The following is a 26,296-nucleotide window of genomic DNA, read 5'->3' as shown; positions in this document are numbered from 1 at the left end:
ACCCACTCCTACTTCATAAATGATCTCTCCTTCCTTGGATTCCTGCCCACACTGGTTTTCCTCCTTTTTCTCTACCTACTCTATTTGTTTTCCTCTAGCCATTACTTAATTATTGCTGTGCTTTAGGGTTCTGTCCTAAACCCTCTCTTTCTACTACATATACTTTTCTTGGATTATCTCATATAGTCTTATGACTTCAATCACCATACAAGTACCAATATCTCCAAATCTACAACTCCAGATCAAATCTTTCTCTTAAGTCCAAATTCATGTATCTACCCATTGGACAGCTCCATTTGGCTGTACCATTGAGATAAGTTACTCAATAGGTCCAAAAGTGAAATTATCATCTTTTTCTTCTAAATTTGCTCCTTTTCTGTTTCTTATCACAGTGAATGCTGCCACCATCCAAGATGGAAACTTGGTTACCTTACTTGACCCCTTTATCTCCGTTACCCCTCATATGCACATAATCAGTAACTCCTGTTGCTCCTACCTCCTAAGCATCTCAAATCAGCTTCAATGACCATAACCCCCATTCAGGTTACATAACCCTCTTCTCTCATCAAGATAAATGCAAAAATCTACTAGGTGGTCTCCCTGCCACCAGTCTTACTCTTTTCCAATCCATTCTCCACATACTAGCCAGATAGGTCTTCCTAAAGCACAAATCTGGTTATGTTTTTACCACTTAAAATTCTTTCATGGCTTCCAATAACCCTCAGGAAAAAGGATAAACTCTTTAACACTGTTTAGTAGGGCCATTATGGTCTGGTCCTTTCTACTTCTCCAATTTACATCTCTTGAGCTTCATCTCTTGTACTTCATCTACTTTGACCTTTATGCAGCCTTTCTGCATGGTGCATCCCCTATCTTAAGCAATGCAAACTTCTGTGAATTACAATTTCTTATTTATTTTATCTACCCTCACTTGACTATAAGCTCCTTAACACCAAAGACTGAAAATCTAGCACATAGCACTGTTTCTGGTATATAGTAGGTATACGAAAAATATTTGAGATTATTTTAATGATATTAAAGGCAGAATATAAATATGTTCTTATTTTGGCCAAATGATTCTAATAAAATTAACACAGCTATCTACAAAAATATTTTTGCATGTATGTTTACTATTACTCCTCCATTCATAATTTATGTTGAAAATAACTCGTTATTTGATAGTTTTATATATTTTCTAATAGTTTTAATTGAAAATTATACTTAAACTAGGAAAAAATATACACACACAACCAAAAGACTTTCTTAAATAATTTATGAGATTTATTTTTCAGTTGTCGTATATTAATTTTCCATGTGACTTTAACTATTAACAGTAGTTCTTCTTTTTAATAATGAGTAATACATAGACCAAAGAATACAACTTCTAAGAACTTAAGAGGTACTGCATATATTAGAAATGCTCTGCAAGCAAAGTTAAATTTCCTTTTAATTATAAACCTATTATGATTGGAAGGGATATTAGAGATTACTGAGTTCAAACTCCTCATTTGACAGATGAGGCACAAATGCCCACACAGGCTCAGTCATTTGCCTATAATAAGCCACAAGCAGCCAGGTACGGTGGCTCACGCCTGTAATCCCAGCACTTTGTGTGGCTGAAGCAGGCAGATCATCTGAGGTCAGGAGTTCAAGACCAGCCTGACCTACACAGTGAAACCCTGTCTCTACTAAAAAAAAATACAAAATTAGCTGGGCATGGTGGCGCATGCCTGTAATCCCAGCTACTCGGGAGGCTGAGGCAGGAGAATCACTTGAACCCAGGAGGCAGAGGTTGCAGTAAGCCGAGATGGCGCCATTGCACTCCAGCCTGGGCAACAAGAGCAAAACTCCGTCTCAAAAAAAAAAAAAAGCCACAAGCAGAGCTAGCACATGAATCTAGACCTAGTCTAGTGCTCTTTATATAGACACTAGCCTGAACAAACTCACTACCAGTAACTAAAAAAAAAAAAAAACTAAGCCATGAGATAGAGAATATTCTGGTGATATTCCTTGACAGAACAACTTTCATTGGGCTTTCAAAAAATACAGAATTAGAATAATTATTCTGGCCTCTTGTATTAAAACATAGCTAATAGGTATATGCAATGGCGGCATTAGCTACAATCTAGAAGCTATCCATTTAATTACCTGGTTCTGTATTTAGTGACTAGTACACATAATATGCTTAGTTTATGTATAAAAATACAACAAAAATTTACAGTCATGATTCACTCAGAATTTGGTCTAGCTCATGCTGAAGTGATAAAAATGTAGAAAGGTACTGAATTACAAAAAGTTGGGAAAATAATAAAGAAGAGTAAGGAGAAAAAAACAAGAATAAAGAGAATACAAAAGTGACAGTTACAGTTAAAATGACATCCTTTTCTAATGAGATCTAATTCTACTCAAAGATATTGGATAGGTACATGGGTGCATGTTTGCACGTATATATGCACATACACATGGATTCATGTGCATTCTGAGAATCTCCTACATGGCTGGTCTACTTCCTTTCTCTACCCTGTGTTTTGTTATCTTGACTCCAAACATAAATATTCCCACTTCAGGAAGAAATCTACAGGTAGCTATTGCCTTCACATATCACTTATTTAACCAATATAAACTTTTTGTAAAAGTGTACTTCTTTTAAAATCTTCCACAGTGATAAACAATTCAAAGAAATTCTTGTCTCTTTCACTAGGATATACTCTTATTACTATAAATCTACTTTTCATTTGGAATCCACCCAACATTAGTAACACCTCTCCTAGGAATCCACTTAACATTTGGAGCAACTACTTCTAGTAGGCCCAGGAAAGTCTCTTCTTAACGTCATCAAAATCTCAGTAGTAGTAGTAGTAGCAGTAGTAATAGTAGTAGTGGTAGTAGTAGTAGTAGTAGTAATAACATACTCTTTAAAATTTCACAGAACATAGTTAGTTTTCTCAATACAACAAAAAGTTGCCCCTCAAGAAACCACTGTTATTTACAGTCTCAGCTTAATATTTAATATTATGTAGTAACAAATACTATGAATTTATTTTTAAGAAAATCCTTGAATTAAAAACTAGCTTGTACCTTTTCAAGGTCTGGATCTTGAAAGGGAAATTTGCTGATGACAATTTTATATTCTTCTTCATTGACAACAGGGATGGGGCTATAATTATCTTCTTCAAAAATGTCCCTGTTAGGAAAGGAAAATTGAAAACTTATCATTACAAAGCGTATTATTAGAGTACTAAAAGACAATACCTTAAAAAACCCCAACTATTACAAAAGCAGTTTTTACTTGTCAATTAAAGGTCCAAACAGGAAGATACTGCCTAAGCATCCAGAATTCTAAAATTCAACAACAAATAGGTCTTGTCCCTCAAAATCCAGGTACAATTTCCTTTTTCCACTAGCTTGTTTTACAACCTCTCAGCACTTTAGTTTTCCATTCTAGAATAATTCTCAAGGTGATATATTCTGAACAAGCTCATTATCTGTAACTAAAAAAGGATCCATGTAATGGAAAGTATTCCTGTCATAATTCTTTTTATTTTTTTCTTTTTATTTTTTCTTTTTTGAGACAGAGTCTCGTTCTGTCACCCAGGCTGGAGTGCAGTGGTGTGATCTCGGCTCACTGCAACCTCCACCTCCCAGGTTCAAGTGATTCTGCTGCCTCAGCCTCCCAAGTAGCTGGGACTACAGGCGTGTGCCACCACGCCTGGCTAATTTTATTTTTAGTAAAGAAGGGGTTTCACCGTGTTAGCCAGGATGGCCTCGATCTCCTGACCTCATGATCTGCCTGCCTCGGCCTCCTAAAGTGCTGAGATTACAGGCGTGAGCCACTGTGCCCGGCCTCCTGTCATAATTCTTGACAGGAATAATTCTCAAGTTGTGTATCTTGTGTCTTCTCTTTTCCCAATGAGATTATAAACTCTTGAAGATCAAAACCATGTGTTATATTTGTTTAGCCTCTCGGATCTTTTATAGTTGGTGACGCAGAAACAGTTACTACTCATCAAATATCCATGTGCTCTCCTGTACACCCCCTTGCAGTTAGGCAGGGCCATATGACTAGTTTTGGCCATTGGGCTGTGAATGGAAGTGACATGTGTTGCTTTGAGTTTAAAGCCTTTATGAGCCAATTGTGCAAACCTCCTTCCCATGGTGACAAGGAAGACAACACGCTGAAAAGTTAGAATCACAAATGCAAATAGCTTGTATCTCTGACTAGTAAACCTATCGTGGGCTTCTGTGTGAGTGAGGAATAAAACATGTTCATCCACTGATATTTCGGGAATTTTTGTTGCTGTAGCATAACCTAGGCTGTCCTAATGTAACTGTCATCCAATCATTGATTTCCTTTTAATTAAATAATTTTGATTAATATTTATTGAGCACCTATTATGTGCTAGGCTCTGGGCTGTGATGACAATTCCTTACCTCATGACGATAAACACAAGAAATCTAATAGGAGAGATAGATACGCAAACAAATTATAACATCTATAATGTTGTGCTATACATACAATACAAGAAGTACAAGGTTCAGAAACAGGACAAAGAAGGAAGTGACTATCAGAGTATGTGAAGAACATCTCATGGAAAGTTAGAGAAATTAGTGGTCCTGTAGGGTCTTTACAGATGAAAAAAATTTCTAAAGAGATTATGGGAGAAAAGCATTCTAGACCACTGGAATATATACACAAAGGCACAAGGAGTGAAAAAGCGTTAGTGTGTGGGGGGGCGTAAAACCACAAGTAGTGCAGTATTACAAAGTATGAAGTCTGAGGGACAGGGTGAAAAATGAGATTGGACAGGTGTGCAAACAGACATCCAGATTTCACTCTGTAGGCATTAAAAGGTTTTAGGAAAGGGAATGTCATAGGAAGATATTCACTGTGTGAAGGATAAACTGGAAAAAGCCTAATAATGAACACAGAGAGATCACTTAGAAAAACTGAAGAATAATCTAAATAAAAGGTGACGAGGATCTGAATTAAAGCTGCAACAGTAGGGGTAGAAAGGAGGTAGCATAAATGAAAGCTTTACTTTTTTAATTTTTTTTTTTTTAAGACAGGGTCTCACTCTGTCACCCAGGCTGGAGTGCGGTGGTGCAATTTCGGCTCACTGCAGCCTCAGCCTCCCGGGTTCAAGCGATTCTTTTTTTTTTTTTTTTTTTTTTTGAGACGGAGTCTAGCTCTGTCGCCCAGGCTGGAGTGCAGTGGCGCGATCTTGGCTCACTGCAAGCTCCGCCTCCCGGGTTCACGCCATTCTCCTGCCTCAGCCTCCTGAGCAGCTGGGACTACAGGCGCCGGCCACCACGCCCAGCTAATTTTTTGTTTTGTTTTTTTAGTAGAGACGGGGTTCCACTGTGTTAGCCAGGATGGTCTCAATCTCCTGACCTGGTGATCCACCCACCTCGGCCTCCCAAAGTGCTGGGATTACTGGCGTGAGCCACCGTGCCCGGCCTCAAGCGATTCTTACACCTTAGCCTCCTGAGTAGCTGGGACTACAGGGTGTGCGCCACTAATCAACCACACCCAGCTCTACCAAAAAATACAAAAATTACTTTTTTGGTATTTACTTTCACTAATTCTATTTCATTCTACATAGAGTTTAAAAATAAAGTAAAACGTTAAAAGGCAGGGCTAAATGAGGTGGCTCACACCTGTAATCTTTGGGAGGCTGACGCAGGCAGAACACTTGAGGCCAGCCTGGGCAACACAGCGAAATGCTGTCTCTGTTTTAAAAATAAAAATAAAAATGATGAAAGGTTAAAAGGCAAGTTACAGGGAAAGTAACTACTAAAAGACAATAAACTACTAACTTTATACAAATGCCAAGGAACCAGTTACTATGGAAGAAGAGACAATTTAATGAAAGGCACATTTATATTCTAAGAATGTTAATGTAGTCTTAAAATGATCTGTTTATAGAACCAAATTCTATAAACATGTATAAGTTCCTACTCTGTCAGGCACTATACTAGGGCTAGGCAATCAAGAATATAAATAACTCCATGGCATTGGTCTAGATAATGATTTTTTAAAATATAACCCCAAAAGCACAGGCAACAAAAGCCATAGTAGACAAATAAACTGGATCAAACTAAAAAGCTTCTGCACAGCAAGGAAACAACAGAATGAAGAGGCAAGTTACAGACTGGGAGAAAATATTTGCTGATATATATCTGATACATATAATAAGGAGTTTGTATCCAAAATACATAAGGAACTCAACTCAATAGAAGAAAACAAATAACTGAATTAAAAAGTGGGCAAAGGACCTGAATAGATATTTATCAAAAGAAGACACAAAAATGTCCAACAGGTATACAGATCAGGAATAAGCAAAGCTTAACATCACTAATCATCAGGGAAATCCAAATTAAAAATACAACAAGGCTGGCCAGGCACGGTGGCTCGCACCTGTAATCCCAGCACTTTGGGAGGCGGAAGCAGGCAGATCACCTGAGGTCGGGAGTTCGAGACCAGCCTGACCAACATACAGAAACCCCATCTCTACTAAAAATACAAAATTAGACGGACGTGGTGGTGCAGGCCTGTAATCCCAGCTACTCGGAAGGCTGAGGCAGGAGAATCACTTGAACCTGGGAGGCAGAGGTTGCAGTGAGCTGAGATTGCACCATTGCACTCCAGCCTGAGCAACAAGAGCGAAACTCCATCTCAAAAAAAAAAAAAAAAAATACAACGAGGTATCACCTCACAGCTGTGAGAATGGCCATTATCTAACAGACACAAGATAAGTGTTGGTGAGGATGTGGAGAAAGGGAACCTTTGCACGCTGTTGGTGGCAATGTAAATTAGTATATCCATTATGGAAAACAGGATGGAGGTTCCTCAAAAAACTAAAAATAGAACTACTATATAATCCCAGCAATCTCATTTCTGGGTGCATAACCAAAAGAATTAAAATCAGTATCAAGCCAGGCACAGTAGCTCACATCTGTAATCCTAGCACTTTGGGAGGCCAAGGCAGGCGGATCACTTGAGGTCAGAGTTTGAAACCAGGCTGGCCAAGATGGTGAAACCCTGTCTCTACTAAAAATACAAAAATTAGCGGGGCATGGTGGTGCACACCTGTAATCCCAACTACTTGGGAGGCTGAGGCAGGAGACTCACTTGAACTTGGGAGGCGAAGGTTGCCATGAGCCAAGATCACGCTGCTGCACTCCAGCCTGGGTGATAAAGCAAAGACTCTGTCTCAAAAAAAATAATAAAAATTAAAAAAAAAAGATCAGTATCTCAAAGAGATATCTGCATTCCCATGTTCACTGCAGAATTATTCACAATAGCCAAAATATGGAATCGACCTGTGAATGCATTAAAAAAAAGTGCATATACACAATGGAATACTATTCAGCCCTATAAAGGAGGGAAATTCTGTCATTTGCAACAACAAGGATGAACCTTGAGGACATTATGCTAAGTGACATAAGCTAGGCACAGAAGTCAAATACTGCATAATCTCACTTATATGAGGAATCTAAAACAGTCACACTCACAGAAGTAGAGAGAGGCCTGATTTCTGATTTATAGGTTACCAGAGGGTAGGGCGATCAGAAAGTGGCATAGGCAGGGTAGGGAGATGCCAAGATGTTTGTCAAAGAGTACAGTTTCAGTCAGACAGAAGAAATAGGTTTTTGAGATCTATTCCACAGCAAGGTGACTACAGTTAATAATAATGTAACATATATTTCAAATTGCCAACAGTAGATTTTAAATGTTTGCACCACTAAAAAAAAAAAATAAGTATGTGAGGTGATGGATATGTTAATTTGCTTGATTTAATCATTCCATAATGTATACAATATACCAAAACATCAAACTGTACCTCATAAATCTATACAATTATTGTCAATTAAAAACTAAATAAAAGCACATGTATCCAAAAATAATACAAAAATAAAACAGGGCTCATAATATAGTGAGAGAGAGCTGCATACAGATAAACTGTAACAGTAGTCAGGTTATAAATTCTATCATGGAAGTAGTCAAGTTTTGAATATCATTCAATATTGATAATTTTTCTTTTTCCCCCATTTAATTGTTAGGTTGTCAATTCACTATTTATAAAATATTTAAGGATACGGGTCAGAGGTAAGCAAAGCTTAAGTTGTGCTACTTCTTAAAAATTTAGGTGGCCAGGCGGGGTGGCTCACACCTGTAATCCCCACACTTTAGGAGGCCGAGGCGGGTGCATCACGAGGTCAGGAGATCGAGACCATCCTGGCTAACACGGTGAAACACCATCTCTACTAAAAGTACAAAATATTAGCCGGGCGTGGTGGCAGGCGCCTGTTGTCCCAGCTACTAGGGAGGCTGAGGCAGAATGGCGTGAACCCAGGAAGCGGAGCTTGCAGTGAGCCGAGGTCGCGCCACTGCACTCCAGCACGGGTGACAGTGCAAGACTCCATCTCAAAAAAAAAAAAAAAATTAGGCAAAAAGCATAATCTGGAAGAGTATTAAAAGCAGAAGTCAAAATATATTTGGAAATTTTGTGTTAAAATTGACACGCTATCATTTGTTCTCCTCCACTATTACTTTGGAGGATAAAATTAATCCTATCTCTATGTGAATGAAGCCATTAGCTTCCCAGACAGAAAACAATACCTCATGGTTTCCCCAGTCTTGAGGAACAATCTTACTACTAGAAGTCTTAAGACAGGTAAGAGAGAATAGCTGGCCCAATACAATCTATCGACAGTTATGAAAACATAAACACCCTTCTGAAGAGGCCAGTTAAATAACATCAAGTCTATAAGATTTTATAACTATAAAAATATCATATTACATCATATTATACATTATATCATAGCATATATGTTCTAGATTACCATCTTTATCAATAAATGCTACCTTTATTTTTAAAATAGTTAAAAATAATTGTTGATAGTTCCATATGACTCATCAGGACTGTCAATTATCCATCTGGGATAGCATCCTGATAATATCACTCCTGAAGAATGTAAATACCAAAAACTCAAATAAGGATTTGTTTAGTTGATTTTACTAGATGTGTATCACCTTATGAGCCACTTAGGCACTAAAAAAATATTTTTTAAGAGCACAGTCTTGCCCTTTTGTGCAGGCTGGAGTGCAGTGGTGTGTTTATAGCTCACTGCAGCCTCAAACACCTGGGCTCAAGTAATCCTCCTGCCTCAACTTCCCAAGTAGCTGGGATTACAGGTGGGCAACACCATGCCCAGCTAATTTTTTTATTTTTTACTTGTAGAGACAAGGTCTTACTATGTTGTCCAGGCTGGTCTCAAACTCCTGGCCTCAAGAGATCCTCCCATCTTGGCCTCCCAAAGTGCTGGGATTACAGGCATAAGCCACCTCACCCTGTTCGAAAATTTCTATTACAGTATTTAGAAGGTCAATCTCCATAGTTTTGGAAGTTGATGGGATAAGTGCTAAGCTGGTATTAAATCATCTAACATACTTTTATTTTAATATCATCAAATATTGACACATTACTTCCATCATATTTTGGGTAAACAAGATGTAAAACCTCAAGATTGACTTTTTCTTCCTGAAAGGGAGAAGGATGGAGAGAAAGAGACAAAAAGAGAAAGAAAGAAGGGAGGGAGGAAAACTTTTAGTAATTAAAGTGGGGGGGCATATTTCTCTTCTCATGTCACTAAAAAGTTTTACACAGATATTAAAATACTTTTGTCCATGGCCTGCAGATAAGTGGTTAAAGCAAAAGTAATTTTCTCGTTTAGATTCTTTAAGATTCTTAATCTAGTTATTTTATTTGTAAAAACAGCACTTGCCCAAAACAAAATTTAAAAGCTGTAAATTTCTGTCTCTAATATAAAATATTGTTGAATACTTATAGCCTTATAAGTATTTAATCATTTACTAGGAAAAAATTACAGATATTAGAACTACAAGCAAGTATAATTAAAAACTGATTATAAATGTTACAGCCACTATGGAAACAGTATGGTAGTTCCTCAAAAAATTAAAGATATATTTACATATGATCCAGCATTTCACTTCTGGGTATAAACCCAAAAGATTTGAAAGCAGAGACTGAAACAGATATATGTATACTGTACTCACGTTCACAGCAGCATTATTCACAATAGTCAAAAGGTGGAAGGAACCTAAATGTCCATCAACAGATGAACTGATAAACAAAATGTGGTATATAAAGACAATGGAATATTAGCCTTAAAAAGGAATGAAATTCTGACATGCTACAACATGGATGAACCTTGAAGACACTGTGTTAAGTGAAATGATCCAGACACAAAAGAACAAACATATCGGATTCCACTTACATGAGGTACTTAGAGCAGTCAAATTTTAGAGACAAAGCAACAGTGGTGGTTGCCAGAGGCTGGGGGAAAGGGGAAATGGAGAGTTATTGTTAAGTGAGTACAGAGTTTCTATTTGGGAAGATGAAAACGTTCTGGAAATGGATGGTGGTGACAGTTGCAACAATCTGAGTGTACACCACTGAACTATACACTTGAAAATGGCTAAGATGGTAAATTCTATGTGTACTTTACTCCAATAAAAATGATTATAAGCATTTTTATTAATATATGCAAATGAACCACTTGAGCATTTGACAAACATATTCATTATATTAAGGCACCATGACTTAGACTAACCTGAAAACTCCAGCCCATTTCTTAAGCAGTGTTTCATTGTATTGGTCTCTTATTTCAAATAAAAGGTCAAAAAGTCGGTTCACTGGAAAACCATAACCCTAAAATACAAAAAAAAAAGCAGATAAACAAGTGTACAAAAATACTCATAAAAATGTTGGGAATACTAGAGAATCATTTGGAAGGAATCACTAGATCCCATTGCATGCCATTCTCACAGTAAGAAAAAAAAAGATACATTTTGACTTTCTACTACATTGCATTCGGTAAAAAAGAGGTTCAGAAAGAGTTTTATGAGAATAGAATGGTTTTTCCATTTCTTCTCTCTCTTTTTAGTAATGATTACAGTGTTAGCCTTAAAAAGTATTAGAAGTCAGAGCTGGAGGAAAAAATTCAAGATAAGTTTTTACATAACAGTGTCTTGGGAAGTGGTGCCTAAATAGGACACAAGAAGAAAAGGCAATGGATTCTGTCTGAGACAGGCTGGCTTCCTTTTGCACCTTCAATTTAAGACTGAGTTTGTCACATTGGGAAAATTTATATCTTTCCATTAAACATTCACACTTCCGAATTTTATTCTTTCCGACTCCAAACTCATTGAAATCTTACCCATATCGGGACCAAACATTCTCTCTCACCTCACAGAATTCTCCACTTGTCTCTCCAAGGTTTCTCTCTCCATCTTTGTTCTTGAGCCTATCTCCTTCCACATAAACCATTCCATGGGTTAACTTCTTACTCTATTATGTCTTTAACTTCCACAGGCACCTTTCTCCTGGCTAAATAAACATGCTAAATTGTTTCCCATCTTTAAGCCAAGAAAAACAAGAGACCAAAATAGCTCTCCCTCAATTTTCTGTAGCCTGTCAGCTGCCTCTGTCACTCCCTTCATAGTCAAACGTACTACAATCTCTCACTTCTATTCCTTTATTTAAACTACTCAACAATGTCACAGACTATCTCCTAAATATCAAATTCAACGATCTCACTCTACCTGACATCTCTTTCTTGAAATTCCTCTGCTTTGAATTCTATAACACCAATCACTCTTCTTGTTCTCCTTTTACATCTATGAACAATCCTTCCAGTTTCCTTGTGTAACTTCTATCTCTAACCTTTAATCTTTTCTTCTAGCTCGCTAGGGCAATCTCAAGTCTAATGATTTCAACCTCTAATGATTACTTCAAATCTGCATCTCTAGCTAGGCCTCTCTAAATTCCAAATATTTAATGCCAACACCTGTTTCATCTCCAGTCAGTCAGCCAGCAAGTACATTAAACTCACTTCCTCTCTCCAATGAAGTCAAGTATTCCTCTTATTTCCTATCCATAATAATAATGCTATCATCAACCTAGTTTATCAACAGAGGATCTAGAAAACCATCTAAACACCCCACCCCTGCCACACACACATACACACACACACTGAGTAGTCACCAAATTCTTCTGATTTTTACCTTTTACAAATCAAATCTATCATTCTCCATCATCTACCCATCTTTCTTTCTTCCAGAAATATTCTTAGTGCCACTGCTTTATCTCAGGTCCTTAATATCTCTTACCTAGACCATTGTAAAAGCTTCCTAAACTAAAATTTCAACCATCTCTATCTATTTCCCAGATTCTCAAAATTTCATTCAAAAGTGTAAATCTGATTGTGCCATTCCCCTGCCTAAAAACTATAAAATGCTTACTAAAGTCCCACAAGTTGTCCCATAATCTGGGTCAAACCACCTCATCAGTTTAATCACCACTATTTGCCCTTCCTTGTTCACAGCGATATTCTACAGTTTCTAATACCCTCAAGCTGCTCAGTTTCACTTTCACCACACCATGCTTTTATCTATAGTTTACACATGCTATTTTTTCTTCCATTAATGCCCTTTCCTTCTTATCTATTTGCTGAACTCATCCTTCAAAACCCAGCTCAAGTTTCAACTTTCTGTATAGCCTTCCTCAACTCCTAGAATCTAAGTTAGTTATTCCACCTTCTGCAAGCCCAAAGCTAACATATTGCTTGCTGCATTAGGATGCCTTATTAAACATTTTATTCGTTTACAAGTAAACTGTGAATTTCTTGAAGCCAAGGACTTTTACGTCCCTACTGTCTTACTGACTTTTATGTCTCTACTATTGTATACATCAACTAGTCTGCCAACATGTATTGGGTACTCAAAAAATGTTAATAAAGGAATCAATAAATGTTTACTTGTTATTTGCCTAATAGGCAGTAAGGAATATAAATATGCTGGTATTACTTTTTCACTTTATTGTTTAGTCAGCTTTGTTTTAAAAGATAAAATACTGGCATTTTAAAAAGCAAAATTTCCTTAGGGTGGCAAGGACTGATTTAAAAAACTAAGTATTATGTAACATTCTTTAATTAGTTTTCATGAAAAGACACTTACCAGTTCTTCAATTAATAGTTATAAATTTAAAAGCCGGCAATCATTAATTCAGCATAAGATGGACCTTATACTCAGCCTGTCAGCTTTGAGTGAAATGAAAATACTGCAGAAACTCTGAAAAAGTAGGAAGGACTGGTTTGACTTCTCCAGTCATATTTCAAAGCAATAATATGAGAAAGGTATCCTTGCAAGGGTTTATGTAACTATCATTGTTGCTTTTACAGTGCCAATATTACCTAAATATTATCTTTGACTTTTCTTTGATTCTCTGGAGAATTCCTTGGTACCATATCAAATACTGTAGATTCAGTTGTACTCAACGTCCAGTCCAATAACTATTTATTACAGTCTACAAAGAAATAAGGACTTTGCACCAGAATACAAACTGATGCTGCTACCTATATTGAAAAAAGTCTTGCTTGTAGCAAGATGCCAACTGCACTAAACTTTGTACTTGGGGATATAGTTAATTTACATTCTGAGGAAAGTTCCTTTTTGTTATGGATCTAACAGATAATTTGCAGACTAGTAACAAACAGTTTGCAGACCAGTGGTCCACAGACCACACTTTGAGAAGAAGTGCTTTAAGTCATTAAGTACAGCAAAATTACTATCCAAAATTACTATTACTTTTGCTCTCCATGGCAAAAATCGCAATTACTTTTGCACTAACCTAATATCTCAAGCTACTTAGAAATGGGCTCCCAAAATTTGGACAGCCCCAAATAAAACTTCCCAAAAGTTTTCTTGCAGCGAGATCAATATTATACAGTCATCACAAAATTTATGAAAACAACAACAAAAAATCCCACCTTATCCCGCTGTTAAAATATAAGCCATACAAATTAATATATAATAGACATGAGTGATAAAATAATTTACTAAAGGAGCTTGTGGAATCTTCTCTTTAGGTTTAAGAATAAAGTAGAAAACTATAATTCTAAGATGCAAAGACTCTTGTGATAAAGCAAATAGTTTAAATCAGGATTTCCCAAAGCATATTATATAAAGTTCTAGATCTAAAAGATGTTCTAAGGGGGAAAAAGATTCAAGGGTCAAATATATTGGGAAAATGCTGCATAATCATCTTCCTTTTGGGAACTTATGGGTATAAATTTGCTCTCAGAAAAGTTTTCAGTGGAGAAATATGTTTTACTTTTGGACCACAGAACACTTTTTTTAAGTAACAGCTCTTATCACACTTTGGAAAATGCTAGTCTGTACTTCATGAAAAGTTACTTCTAACCATAAAATGCCATAAATTTACACAGGAAAAGAAAATGCAATCAATTCTTTATTATCTGTGATCAAGGAGGAAGGACAAGCTAGAAATCTCAAAACTTTGATACTGAAAATCACAAAAATATTGAGTTCTGAAATAATTTAGTTTTAATCTTATTTTTTATATTACTTTCAACATCTCAGGGGGTGACATTGTTCCTAATATCCAGGGGGGAATAGGATGATATTACTCCCAATATCGCAGAGGGTGTACACCCCACCTGCGATATTGTTCCAAATATCCAGGATGGGAGAGGATAATATTACTCCCAATATCGCAGAGGGTATAAACCCCCCGCTGTGATATTTTTCCTAATATCGAGGAGGGAGAGAATAATATTACTGTTAATATCGCAGAGGGTGTACACACCCCACCCCGTAATATTGTTTCTAATATCCAGGTGGGGGAGGATGATATGACTCCCAATAACACAGCAGGTGTACAACTTGCCGGTGATATTCCTTTTAATATCCGAAGGGGAGAGGATAATATTACTCCCAATAAAAAGAAAAATCTTATTTTTTTGTTTGTTTCGTGTTTTTTGTTTGTTTTGAGACGGAGTCTCGCTCTGTTGCCCAGGGGAGCGCAGTGGCACGATCTCGGCTCACTGCAACCTCCACCTCCTGGGTTCAAACAATCCTCCTTATTTTTAAAAAGAGAAAAACAACTCAAAAAAGTAAAGTGATTTGCTCATAGAACACATGGAAAACCAGAAACCAGGAAGAAAATGAACATACAGTTTTCAAATCATGTGTTTTCATACAAAGCATCATATTTAAAACTAAAAACAATTCTGCAATTAGTAATAAACCCATTTTCACAAATAAGGATCTAAAGCTTAAAGAACCTGCAGGCATACAATTAGTCAACAGCACAGGCAGAACAGAAACTCTGGGTCTATGTGATTCTAGAACCCACTTCTCACTGCCCTAAGGCAGAATTTATATCTTCTAATTTCTAGTTCAGGGTTCCTTCCATTATACTCTGTATTCTTTTTTTTAACTGTAAAAATACTTTATTCTAACTGAATGATCAATATTTTAAAAGATGGTAGCATCCCTGAGTTCTGTCTAAGCTTCATAATTGAAAAGGAAGTGGTATGAATAGTCCTGGGTAAAAGCAGAATACCAATACGTAGGTAAACATTTATTACTACTAATTTACTGCCACTAATCTACAATAACATAAATGAGTATAGCCTATATTTTGTATGTTTTTAAATGATCAGAATAACCATTAATTGTTAGGTTATCACCCACCTGTAAAGTATCTGCAAATATTACAATAAGATTCTTCAGCTCCAGAACAAGATCAGGATCAGTGCAATAGGACTGAGGGTGTAAACACACAAACAAAACAAAACACCGACAACAACAAACCAGAGTCATATGATTAAAAACTAAGAAATAAGAAATTGATAATGTTTCTTTTAATCTGCCAGACTTATAATAAGTTTAAAATTTTGGTTGGTTAGATCCACAACAGACCTTCTCTATTCAGTATAAACGTTTAGAGGGAGATCATAATATGATACTTATGATGCTTATATTTCAAAAGTTTTTAGATTTTAAGGAACTAGTTATTTAAACTGAAAAAGGTTTATAATAGACTATGTATTTTCACATTTCATCTATTTACTTATTTTCCATCTTATAAAAGAGACACTATGTATTACTTTTTCCAATATAAGAATTACAATTTCATTATTTTCTTAGTAATTAACCAAAAGAAAATTAATTTCAAAGGGACAGTGAGATTTACTCTGTCCCTGTCATAGCATTTAATAAGATTTTGAAAGTGATATGCTGTATTTAATATGACTTCATATTTGGTATCATGGAATTAACAGGAAATATACTTTAATTTTATATATTCAGAGCTGATCTGAATATCGACCATGATAAAATGTATTGTTCTTTATTAATATGCTAGGAAAAGTTGTAGTTCGTTGGATAGTGTATCAAGAATCTACATTCCTGATAAATAAAAATGCAGCTTATTTATAATCTTAATATCACATAAGCTAACAAACTTTCTTCAATTTTTTAAAATCTCAATGATCAATTATAAAATTATAAATAGACAAAATTTTAAGTATGAAAATATATTAATAAAGGTAAACTACTACAACTTTTAAAAAGGCCTATACTGACTAAGTATTGTCTTTATAACACTAACATATTTGTTATTTCCAGAAAAGGCATTAGGAAGATAGCTGATCATTTAATTTTCATCTATAAAAACCTCTCATTACACAAAGGTTCAATATTTCAAATTTTGAAAATTGCAAATTTTAAAGAAATTCATTATTATAGTATATTACTGTAAATTGTAAACATCAAAGAACAAGTTCTATTCAGTATTAATGGTGGAGTTTATTTTAGAAACAAAGAATTGAAATGAAAATTAAAAACATTTTCTTCATGGTGCTTTTCAGGGATGTAATGAAGAGGTCAGTTGAGACTAATGAGACCTGCTTAATTCTTCATTTTCTATAATGCTAGAATAAAAGTGTTTTGGGAAGCCCCAGTCAGTTGTAAAATCATAGTCTGATATTACCAAACAAAAGCCTGACATTACTACTTCCAAATCTAAGCAACTACTAAAAAAATGCAGAATGATGGAGGTACAGTTTTCCTCTGACATTATGCAGCTCAGAAGTTCTTGAAGTAACTGAATTAAAATTTTAGTAATGTAAATTGTCTGACTTACTGAATGAGCTCTAAGGACAGCAATTATCTTTGAGAGGGCCATGTTCCAAAGTTCATCAGTGTATGCCCTGGTTACTAATCCTTGGGTCACATGTAAAATGTGATCTTCTACCACAAAGAACCTAAAAACAGTAATTACCAAAGCATGTGTTAAAAAAAAAAAACCCAAATAGAAAGTAAGTATTTCTGGCATTTAACATAATATAAAATTAATAATAGTTATTTCCATATTAGATACATACCCTACAATTTGAGTGAAATATCTTCTATAGCCATCAACTGTTTCATGCTTAAAATGAAAAATAAAAATCAATTTAAACCAATAAATACCGGTAACATAAAGGTAAGTTCCAAGTCACTACAACTTCATTAACAAATATTTATTGAGAGCCTACTATATGCCACGTACATTTTTAGGTACCAGGGATATATCTGTAAATAACAAAAAGTCCTTACTCTCATGGAACGTACATTCGAAAGGAGATAAACAAGTTAAAAAGGAAATATGATTTCAGAACCCCCTTCTCAGCAGACTAGTCAAAGCTGTCATCACCTCTACTTTGACTATGTATTATACCATCCTCCTACATAGTCTCCCCAACTTCCAGCCTGTCCCCTATCAGAATGTCCAGCTGCCAGAATGATATTTTCCAGCCTGTCCAGCTGCCAGAATGATATTTTTCAAATAGTAATCAGATTATATCTTCTGCCAAAACCTTTTATGGTTTTATGATTGCCTATTGTTTATAATTTTAACAAGGCATATAGAAAAATATTTGATCATTTGACTTTCATTCATAAAAAGTTTATTACATGAAATATTTCATATTTCAATTAAGTTCAAATGTTACGTTTTGCAAATTTCATGAATGTGATCAAATTTTCAAACATCTGGGGTTTTCTTCAGGTGTTTTGGGGGAAGAATTGTTAATACGTTTTAGCTTAGAAATACTGTGATTGGAAAATGTAGTCTACATGTCACCAAATGCTTGATATTTCCTGATACTTGCTTTATAGCATAGTATGTAGTCAAATTTTTTAATAATGGTCCATGTGTGCTTGAAAAGAATATGTTCCTACAGTTGTTGAAATAGGATTCTATATATTCCATTAGATGAAGCCTATTAAGCATGTTTTGTATTCTTACTGATGTTATGTCTACTTGGTTTAGAAGATACTGACACATATTTTAAAACTCACTATACTTGTGGATTTTTCTATTTCTCCTTGTAGTTGTGGCAGTTTTGCTTTAAATACTTTGAGCAATGTTATCAAGTGCTTATAGGTTTAGAATTACCATTTTTATCAACTCAAAAGCACACAAATAACAAAAATTTTATTCTTATCATTCTAGCTTTCCCTGTATTATATAAAAGTATATATACCCTGTTTCTATTCCTTTAGTAGTTACTCTGGAAATCACATTACACATACTTAAGTAACCAAACTCTAAAGCTAGTCAATGTTTTTATTCTTCTGCTGGATGCTTCAAACTGTAGGATAGTTTAATTTCACTAACTTCCATCTCATTCTGATGTTTATGTTACTGTTGTGTATTTTAATTCTTATTTTTTTCTTATTGCTGCTGCACAAATTAAAATTCTATGTTGTTTTAATGTCCATAATATTTTACATTATTTCCTACAGTCATTTTAGATTTACCTAAATATTTATACTTTTTTTTGCTATTCATTCCTTCTTGCATCTCACATCTTCCATTTGGCATCACATTCCTTTTGTTTGAAGCATATCCTTAGGATCTCCTTAGTAAGCATGTCTTAGTGGCCAACTCTGCTCTTCTTTGTCTGAAAATGTCTATCTCTGCCCTTGTTTCACTTGATATAGAATCCTAAGTTGACAGTTACTTTTTTCAGAATTGAAAATATTTTATTGTTTTGTTTACTTGAAAATAACCTCTTTTCTCTTTGGGTACTTTTAAGATTTTCTGTTTATGTTTGTTTCTAAAGTTAAGTTTATTGAGGTATAATTTACATATAATAAAACTAACCCTTTTTTACATGTAGAGTTCACTGAGTTTTGACAAATGTAGACAGTTGTGTAACCACCAGATAAATAAAAAAATACAACATTTCCATCTCAGAAAGTTCCCTCCTGCTCTTTTGTAGAGAATTATCCTGCCGAACCCATAGCCCTTGGCCACCACTGATCCCATTCTGTCCTAGAGTTTTGTCTTTTCAAAAATGTCATATAACATTATTCATATTGTATATAACTTTACTGCATATGAATTTTTTTCACTTAGAATAATACTTTTGAGATTCATCCATATCACTGCATGTATCAATTCCCTTTTAGTGCCAAGTAGTTCCATTATATAAAACATACAATAATTTGTTTATACACATGGATGTACCACAATTTATTCACTAGTTCACAGACATTCAGATGTCTCTAGTTTTTGGTGTTTATAATAAAGCTACTACAAACATTCACATATGAGCCACTGTATAAAGATACATTTTCATTTCTCATGGATAAATACCTAGGAGCAGGACTGTTAGGTCATAGAAGAGTATGCTTAACATTGTAACAAATTGCCAAACCATTTTCCAAAGTGGCAGTATAATTTTATATCTATCAGAAGTGTATGAGAGTTCCACTTGATTCACATCCTCACCAGCACTTGCTATTATCAATCCTTTCAATTTTAGTCATTCTAGTAAGTATGCAGTGGTATCTTATTGTGGTTTTAATTTGCATTTCCCTGACGAAAAAATTATAGTGAGCATCTTCTCATGTGCTTATTTGCCATCAGTTTATCTTTGGTAAAATGTCTATTCAAATCTTTTGTCCATTCTCCATCCAGCTTTGTTCCTAGAGCGTGGAATGGACAAAAGATTTCAATAGACATTTTACCAGAGATAAACTGATGGCAAATAAGCATGTGAGAAGATGTTCAGTACAGTTTTTCACAATGAATATGCTAATTACTCCGATTTGATCATTACACATTATATATATGTATCAAAATATCACTCTATGTCCCATAGATACGTACAATTATTATATGTCAACTAAAAAAAATAGCCTGACAGTTGTTCTTATATACACTTAAATTTGTTTCTCAATCATCTATTCTGTTCTATTTTCTGTTTATTCTAGTAAACTCAGTACTACACTAAAAAAAAAAATCTTTTGTCCATTTTTAAATTGGTTTATCTGTCTTCAATTACTGAGTTATACAAGTTCTTTACATATTCTGGATAAAGCCCCTTTTTAGACATGAGTTCTGCAAATATTTTCTCCAAGTCCGTATCTTGCCTTTTCCTTTCCTTTTTTTTTTTTTTTTTTTTTTCCTGAGATGGAGTCTTGCTCTGTCGCCAGGCTGGAGTGCAATGGTACAATCTCAGTTCACTGCAACCTCTGCCTCCCAGGTTCAAGCGATTCTCCTGCCTCAGCCTCCCTAGTAGCTGGGACTACAGGCACACGCCACCACTCCCAGCTAATTTTTGTATTTTTAGTAGAGACGGGGTTTCACCATGTTTGCTAGGATGGTCTCGATCTCTTGACCTCATGATCCGCCCGCCTTGGCCTCCCAAAGTGCTGGGATTACAGGCATGAGCCAGCCTTTTCATTTTCTTAACAACACCTTTTGAAAAGCAGAAGTTTTAGATTTTGATGTTCAAATCATCTATTTTTTTTCTTCTATGGCTCATGCTTTATGTATCTCACATAGGAAAATACTGTAAATACATTGTAGAGTAATAAAGATTTTATCCTTCGTTTTTTCCTAAAAGTTTACAATTTTAACTCTTACATTTAGGTCCATGATCCACTTTAATTGTTGAAAGAGGTGAGTCAATATTCATTTTTTGCATATGGATCATTTAATTCTCTTGCAGTCAGAGGATACACTTTGTATGATTTCAAGCTTTTTCTATTTATTATTATTATTATTATTATTATTATTATTATTATTATTTGAGACAGAGTCTCACTCTTGTCACCCAGGCTGGAGTGCAATGGTGCGATGTCGGCTCACTGCAACCTCTGCCTCCCGGGTTCAAGTGATTCTCCTGCCTCAGCCTCCCGAGCAGCTGGGATTACAGGCACGCGCCACTATGCCTGGCTAATTTTTGTATTTTTAGTAGAGATGGGGTTTCACCATGTTGGCCAGGCTGGTCTCAAACTCCTGACCTTAGGTGATCTACCTGCCTCAGCCTCCCAAAGCGCTGGGATTACAGGCGTGAGCCACTGCACCCAGCCCAGCTTTTTATATTTGTTGATGTTTGTTTCATGGCCCAGAATATGATATTGGTGAATCTTCCATGTGCACATGTAAAGCGTGTGTATTCTTCCATCCGGGGTGGAGTATTCAATAAATGTCAATCAGATCAAGACAGCTGATAATAGTTTTCAGGTCTTCTATTCCTCTTTATCTTTGGTGTTCTGCAATTTAATTATAAGGTTTCTAAGAGTGTATTTCTTTTTATTTAAGGTACCTGGGATTCCTTGGACTTGACTCTGTGGATTTCTATTTCTCATCTGTCCCAGAAAATTCTCAGCCATATGGCATCAAATATTCTTCAGTCTCATTTGCTCTATCCTCTTTCTGAAACTCCAATTAGATATATGTTAGACTTCTCTGTATCCCTCATGTCTCACTTCAGTAATTTTTCCTTCTGTGTCTTTGTGATGCTTACTTCCACATAGTTTCTTCAGATTAACTAAGAGAGAATTCATCAACTGTTAAACCTATTCATAATATTTTTAACTTCAGTTAATATGTATTTAATTTCTAGATATTCTACCTGATATTTCTTCACATCTATTTGGTCATTCTTTATAGTTTCTGTTCCCTATTTATATTAGCAAGCTTGGCTTTTATTTCTTTAAATATACTAAGTATCACTATTATATACTCTATGGCTAATAATTCAGATATCGAGTCTTTTAGAATCTATTTTTGTTGTTAATATTTCTTACGATTCTCACTCGTTTGGTAATTATTTCTGACTGTGAATTGCTCAGTTTAACTCTGGAATGAAGGTGCAGAGATCTGTATTTGCTTCTGCCAGGCACTTGGAGATAGTATCAGGATGGAAGTACTTGAAATGTTGAGCTTGAGATGTCTTTGACTATCCATGTATGATGAATTTGGGTTGCAAACACAAGTGGTTACAAACTGCTTATTATGAATTCTCAGAGGGATTTTTTCTCTCGTTCACTCAGCAAGATTTGAGATAGGTAATTTTCCTTACAGTATTCGCCAGAGGGAACAGAAGGATTTTTAGATGGTTTTATCTCTAGCTCATCCTAATAAAGGGGCTTTAAATCCTTTGGAGTCTCAGCTTACAAGGGAGACAATCTCTTATTAGACACCTACTTTGGGTGGGCTCTGGGCTTAGCCCTCTGTACCCAATGTCGTCAAAACTCATGCTTTCCTACTCAGCAGATTCTCCTAGGATAAAAGCTATATTCAGTGTTTCATTAAACCTATCTGCATTTCTGCCTTCATTTGGGTTTTCCTGTTTTGATTGTTTTATAGTCAGATATATTGAGGTATTAGTCACATACAATAAAACTCTTTAATATTCAGCTTCTATGAGTTTTACAAACACATCTACTAATGTAACTATCACCACAACCAATATATAGAACAGTTCCTTATTCACTTAGTTTCTTGTCTTTTTGTTTGTTTGTTTTAAATGTCTATCTAGCATCTTCAGTTGTATTTTCAGTGGGACAATTAATCAAGATACATAATCCACTATGTTGTCAGAAACTATCATTCCCTGATATTTTATATATTTCTTGTTGGTCCTTTTTTTTTTTTAAATTCGCTATCTATCTTTCCTAATAGAATGTAAGCTCATGAGAAAAGGGACTTATCTATTTGGTTCACTGCTGTACCCTTAGCACCTAAACCAATGTTTGGAAATGGTAGGTGTTCAATAAATATTTGTAGTTGAATGAACAGTGATACATGCTTTGAAGAAATTAAAACAGGATAAGGGGATAAAAAGTGACAGCATAACCAATTCAAAATATCGCATACTTACCATATTCGACTGGGGTTGCAATACCAGTCTTGCTTGTTTCTTTCTTTGTTTTCGATAATAGTTTTCAAATGTTTCCTCGTCACCCTAAAATAAAATTAGCAGAGTAATGAAAAATACACATACACACACATACAACTAAAACAGATACTTCTTTACCCCTAAGAGTTACTTTAAATTTTCTAACTAGAATGTAAATGTTTAATAGCATTTCATACAGAATGTCAAGAATAAGTTTTGCCATTATAGTTTAAAGATAGTAATTTGTTTGTATCATGACTATTAGGAAGAATAAAGTTATGTTTAAACAATTTGACACCTACCAAACTTATTACTTAGGCTTTATAGATTTTTGATTGACCAAACCAAAATATGGCTATCAGTGAGGGAAGCCCAGTGAAAGATTAGCTTCAAAGCCTAAACTTCTGAGCATGTTATACAAGGCCCTATGTGTAACATGAGCATGTTATACAAGCCCCTGCCTCATCTCTTGCTACTCTTTCACTCTCAATATATCCATATACTGCTCTCTTTTCACTTCCAGGCTTTTGTGCAGGCTATTTCTGAAATAAGTTTCCCAGTTTCCTTTTCCCATATGATTTTTTACTCATCCTTCAGGACTCGCCAGAGATATCACTTCCTTGAGAAAGCTTTCCCTAACTTCTGAAGGCTTGTTATTTTCTGTTCTCTCATAGCAACCTGTACTTCCCTATCATAGCACTTATACCATGCTATAATTTCTTGGTTAGTCTATCTCAGTGTTGTCCAATGGAACTCCCAGAGATGATGAACGTTTACTATGTCTGTGCTGTCTAAAATGGTAGACCACTAGTCACATGTGGCTATAGAGCATTTGAAATGTGGCCAATCTGAATGAGACACTGACTTTTACATTTAAATTTTAATTATTTTAGTAACTACATATAACTAACAGCTACATTATCCAACAACAGAGATCTATCTTTACTACCTCACTCTATTAGAGTATGGTCCACATTCCATCGAGCTCATCACTGTATCTCTATCACTTAGAAGAATGCTTGGCATGCAGAAGGCACTCAATAAATATTAGGTAAGTGAATAACTGAAAAAATAAATTAATTACTATACCTCAATCCCCTCTGTCTTCTTCACTGCTTAAAGAGAACCCATCCAACATCAGAAGGAAAGGGTGAGAACCATTTCCCTAATCATCTAAGGCTCCAAAGTCAAAAGAAAAAAACTACAGGAAAAAAATGTCAAAAGCCACATTTTCACTGAAAAAAAGTCTGATTTTATTTTCTTTATACTTAAGTAGCTACAAAAAACGACTTTTCTTAGTGCTGTCTAAAGTAAACTTAAAATGCAGAAAATATTTTTACCTAGGTATCCTATACGAAACTTTTTCCAATTATTTTATACGCAAACAATTAAAATAATTTCAATAAGCTATAATGTCCCCCACATAGTTTTAATATGGTAACTAATTTTTTTCACCATAATTTTAAATAAATGTAGAGGATATAATGCATTTAAAGATAAAATGGAATTTAAAATAAAACTGCTAAATCCTCATTTAAACATATCCAGCCATCACTCATTTAAAAAAATATGGGGCTGGGCACAGTAGCTCACGCTTTAATCCCCACAACTTGGGAGGCAAAAGCAGGAGGATCACTTGAGGCCAGGAGTTTGAGACCAGCCTGGGCAACATGGTGAGACTCCATCTCTACAAAAAATTTAAAAATCAGCAAGGCATGGTGGTACGTGCCTGTAATCCCAACTACTCAAGCGACTGAGACAAGAGGATCGTTTGAGTTCCGGAGTTCAAGGCTACAGTGAGGTATGATCATACCACTGCACTCCAGTTGGGGCAACAGACTAAGACCTCATCTCTTTTCTTCTTTCTTTTTTTTTTTTATTTTTCTTTTCTCCTCAGATTCCTTTTTACCATGAAACCCCATATCTAAAAAAATATAAAATATACAAATACAGAGAGATACATGAACACATTATTCCTTAACATTTAGAAAGTCTACATTTTTCTTTTTGAACTCTTATTTCCAGTCCATTATCCTTACAGAATTTATTCTAACTTAATTTTAAAAAACATTATCTAATATGATATGTTTTACTCTTATCTTTGAGATTATAAGGCTTTAGGTGTTATAGTGGGTTTTTTTTTTCTTCTGGGTGAAATTATCATAATCAGTACTAAACTGATGCAAACGGCCTAAGTATATCATACATTTTGATAATGAGTAAACCCAAAAGTACATTTTTATTGGAAATAAATATCTTAATAGAATGAGTGAGACTTTTTTTTTCCCCATTAATAATATACTTTCTGGTTCAAATTCTGACCTGCAGACTTAGGGCATTTGATTTTTTTTTTTTAAAGTCCACCCTAAAACCTAAAATCTAATTATCAAAGCCAGTCCTCATGATCAAACTAATAAGTCAAATTGTACTAAGTGTCTCTCAAGAAAAGTCTGACTCCAAGTTTCACTTCAAAAAAAGTAAAGATGAGGCTGAAATCAGAGGATTGCTCAAGGCCAGGAGTTCATGATCAGCCTGGGCAACATGTCAAGGTATCTCTTTACAAAAAATTTTTTTTTAAATTAGCCAGGCATAGTGGCATGCACCTGTAGTCCCAGCTACTCAGGAGGCTGAGGCAGGAGGATCACTTGAACCCAGGAATTCAAAGCAGCAGTGAGCTATGATCTCACCACTGCACTCCAGGCTGGACAACAGCGAGACCCCATCTCTTAAACAAAACAAACAAACAACAACAACAAAATTACATCATGAAAACCACCGAGAAATTATGGGTTTACACCATAATATCACCAACGCCAGGTGCATTGGCTCACGCCTGTAATCCCAGCACTTTGGGAGGCCGAGGAGGACGGATCACTTGAGGCCAGGAGTTCGAGACCAACCTGGCCAACATGGTGAAACCCTGTTTTTACTAAAAATACAAAAATTAGCCGTACGAGGTAGCACACACCTGTAATCCCAGCTACTTGGGAGACTGAGGCATGATAATTGCTTGAACCTGGGAGGCAGAGGTTGCAGTGAGCCAAGATTACACCACCGCACTCCAGCCTGGGCAACAGAGCACGACTCTGTCTTAAAAAAAAAATTTATGGAATTACAAAAAGCAGTCAATATTATTTAAACCCAGTGTGATTGTTTTGTGCATTCACACCCTTAAAATCAAGACAATAAATCAGTTTCTCATTACTTATTCTGTTTTCAT

At 35.4% G+C, this 26,296-nt stretch overlaps 1 protein-coding gene across 10 annotated transcripts in view; it reads right to left on the bottom strand.

Moving 5' to 3' along the window:
* Window positions 1–26,296, bottom strand: part of EXOC6 (exocyst complex component 6) — a 225,331-nt gene that overhangs the window by 105,700 nt on the left and 93,335 nt on the right. For all 10 annotated transcript variants that reach the window (XM_019035382.2, XM_055352498.2, XM_055352500.2 and 7 more), the window contains exons 9-14: window positions 23,059–23,142; window positions 17,278–17,324; window positions 17,037–17,157; window positions 15,584–15,655; window positions 10,639–10,736; window positions 3,079–3,184 (exon numbers count right to left, since the gene is read on the bottom strand). In XM_019035382.2, coding sequence (XP_018890927.1) covers window positions 3,079–3,184; window positions 10,639–10,736; window positions 15,584–15,655; window positions 17,037–17,157; window positions 17,278–17,324; window positions 23,059–23,142 — 528 coding nt within the window. The remainder of the gene's footprint in view (window positions 1–3,078; window positions 3,185–10,638; window positions 10,737–15,583; window positions 15,656–17,036; window positions 17,158–17,277; window positions 17,325–23,058; window positions 23,143–26,296) is intronic.

The sequence above is a fragment of the Gorilla gorilla genome, chromosome 8 (assembly GCF_029281585.2).
Source record: "Gorilla gorilla gorilla isolate KB3781 chromosome 8, NHGRI_mGorGor1-v2.1_pri, whole genome shotgun sequence".
In the NCBI taxonomy this organism is placed as follows: Eukaryota; Metazoa; Chordata; class Mammalia; order Primates; family Hominidae; genus Gorilla; species Gorilla gorilla.
The sequence above is the reverse complement of the archived record's forward strand: the minus strand, read 5'-3'. Positions and strand labels throughout refer to the sequence as shown.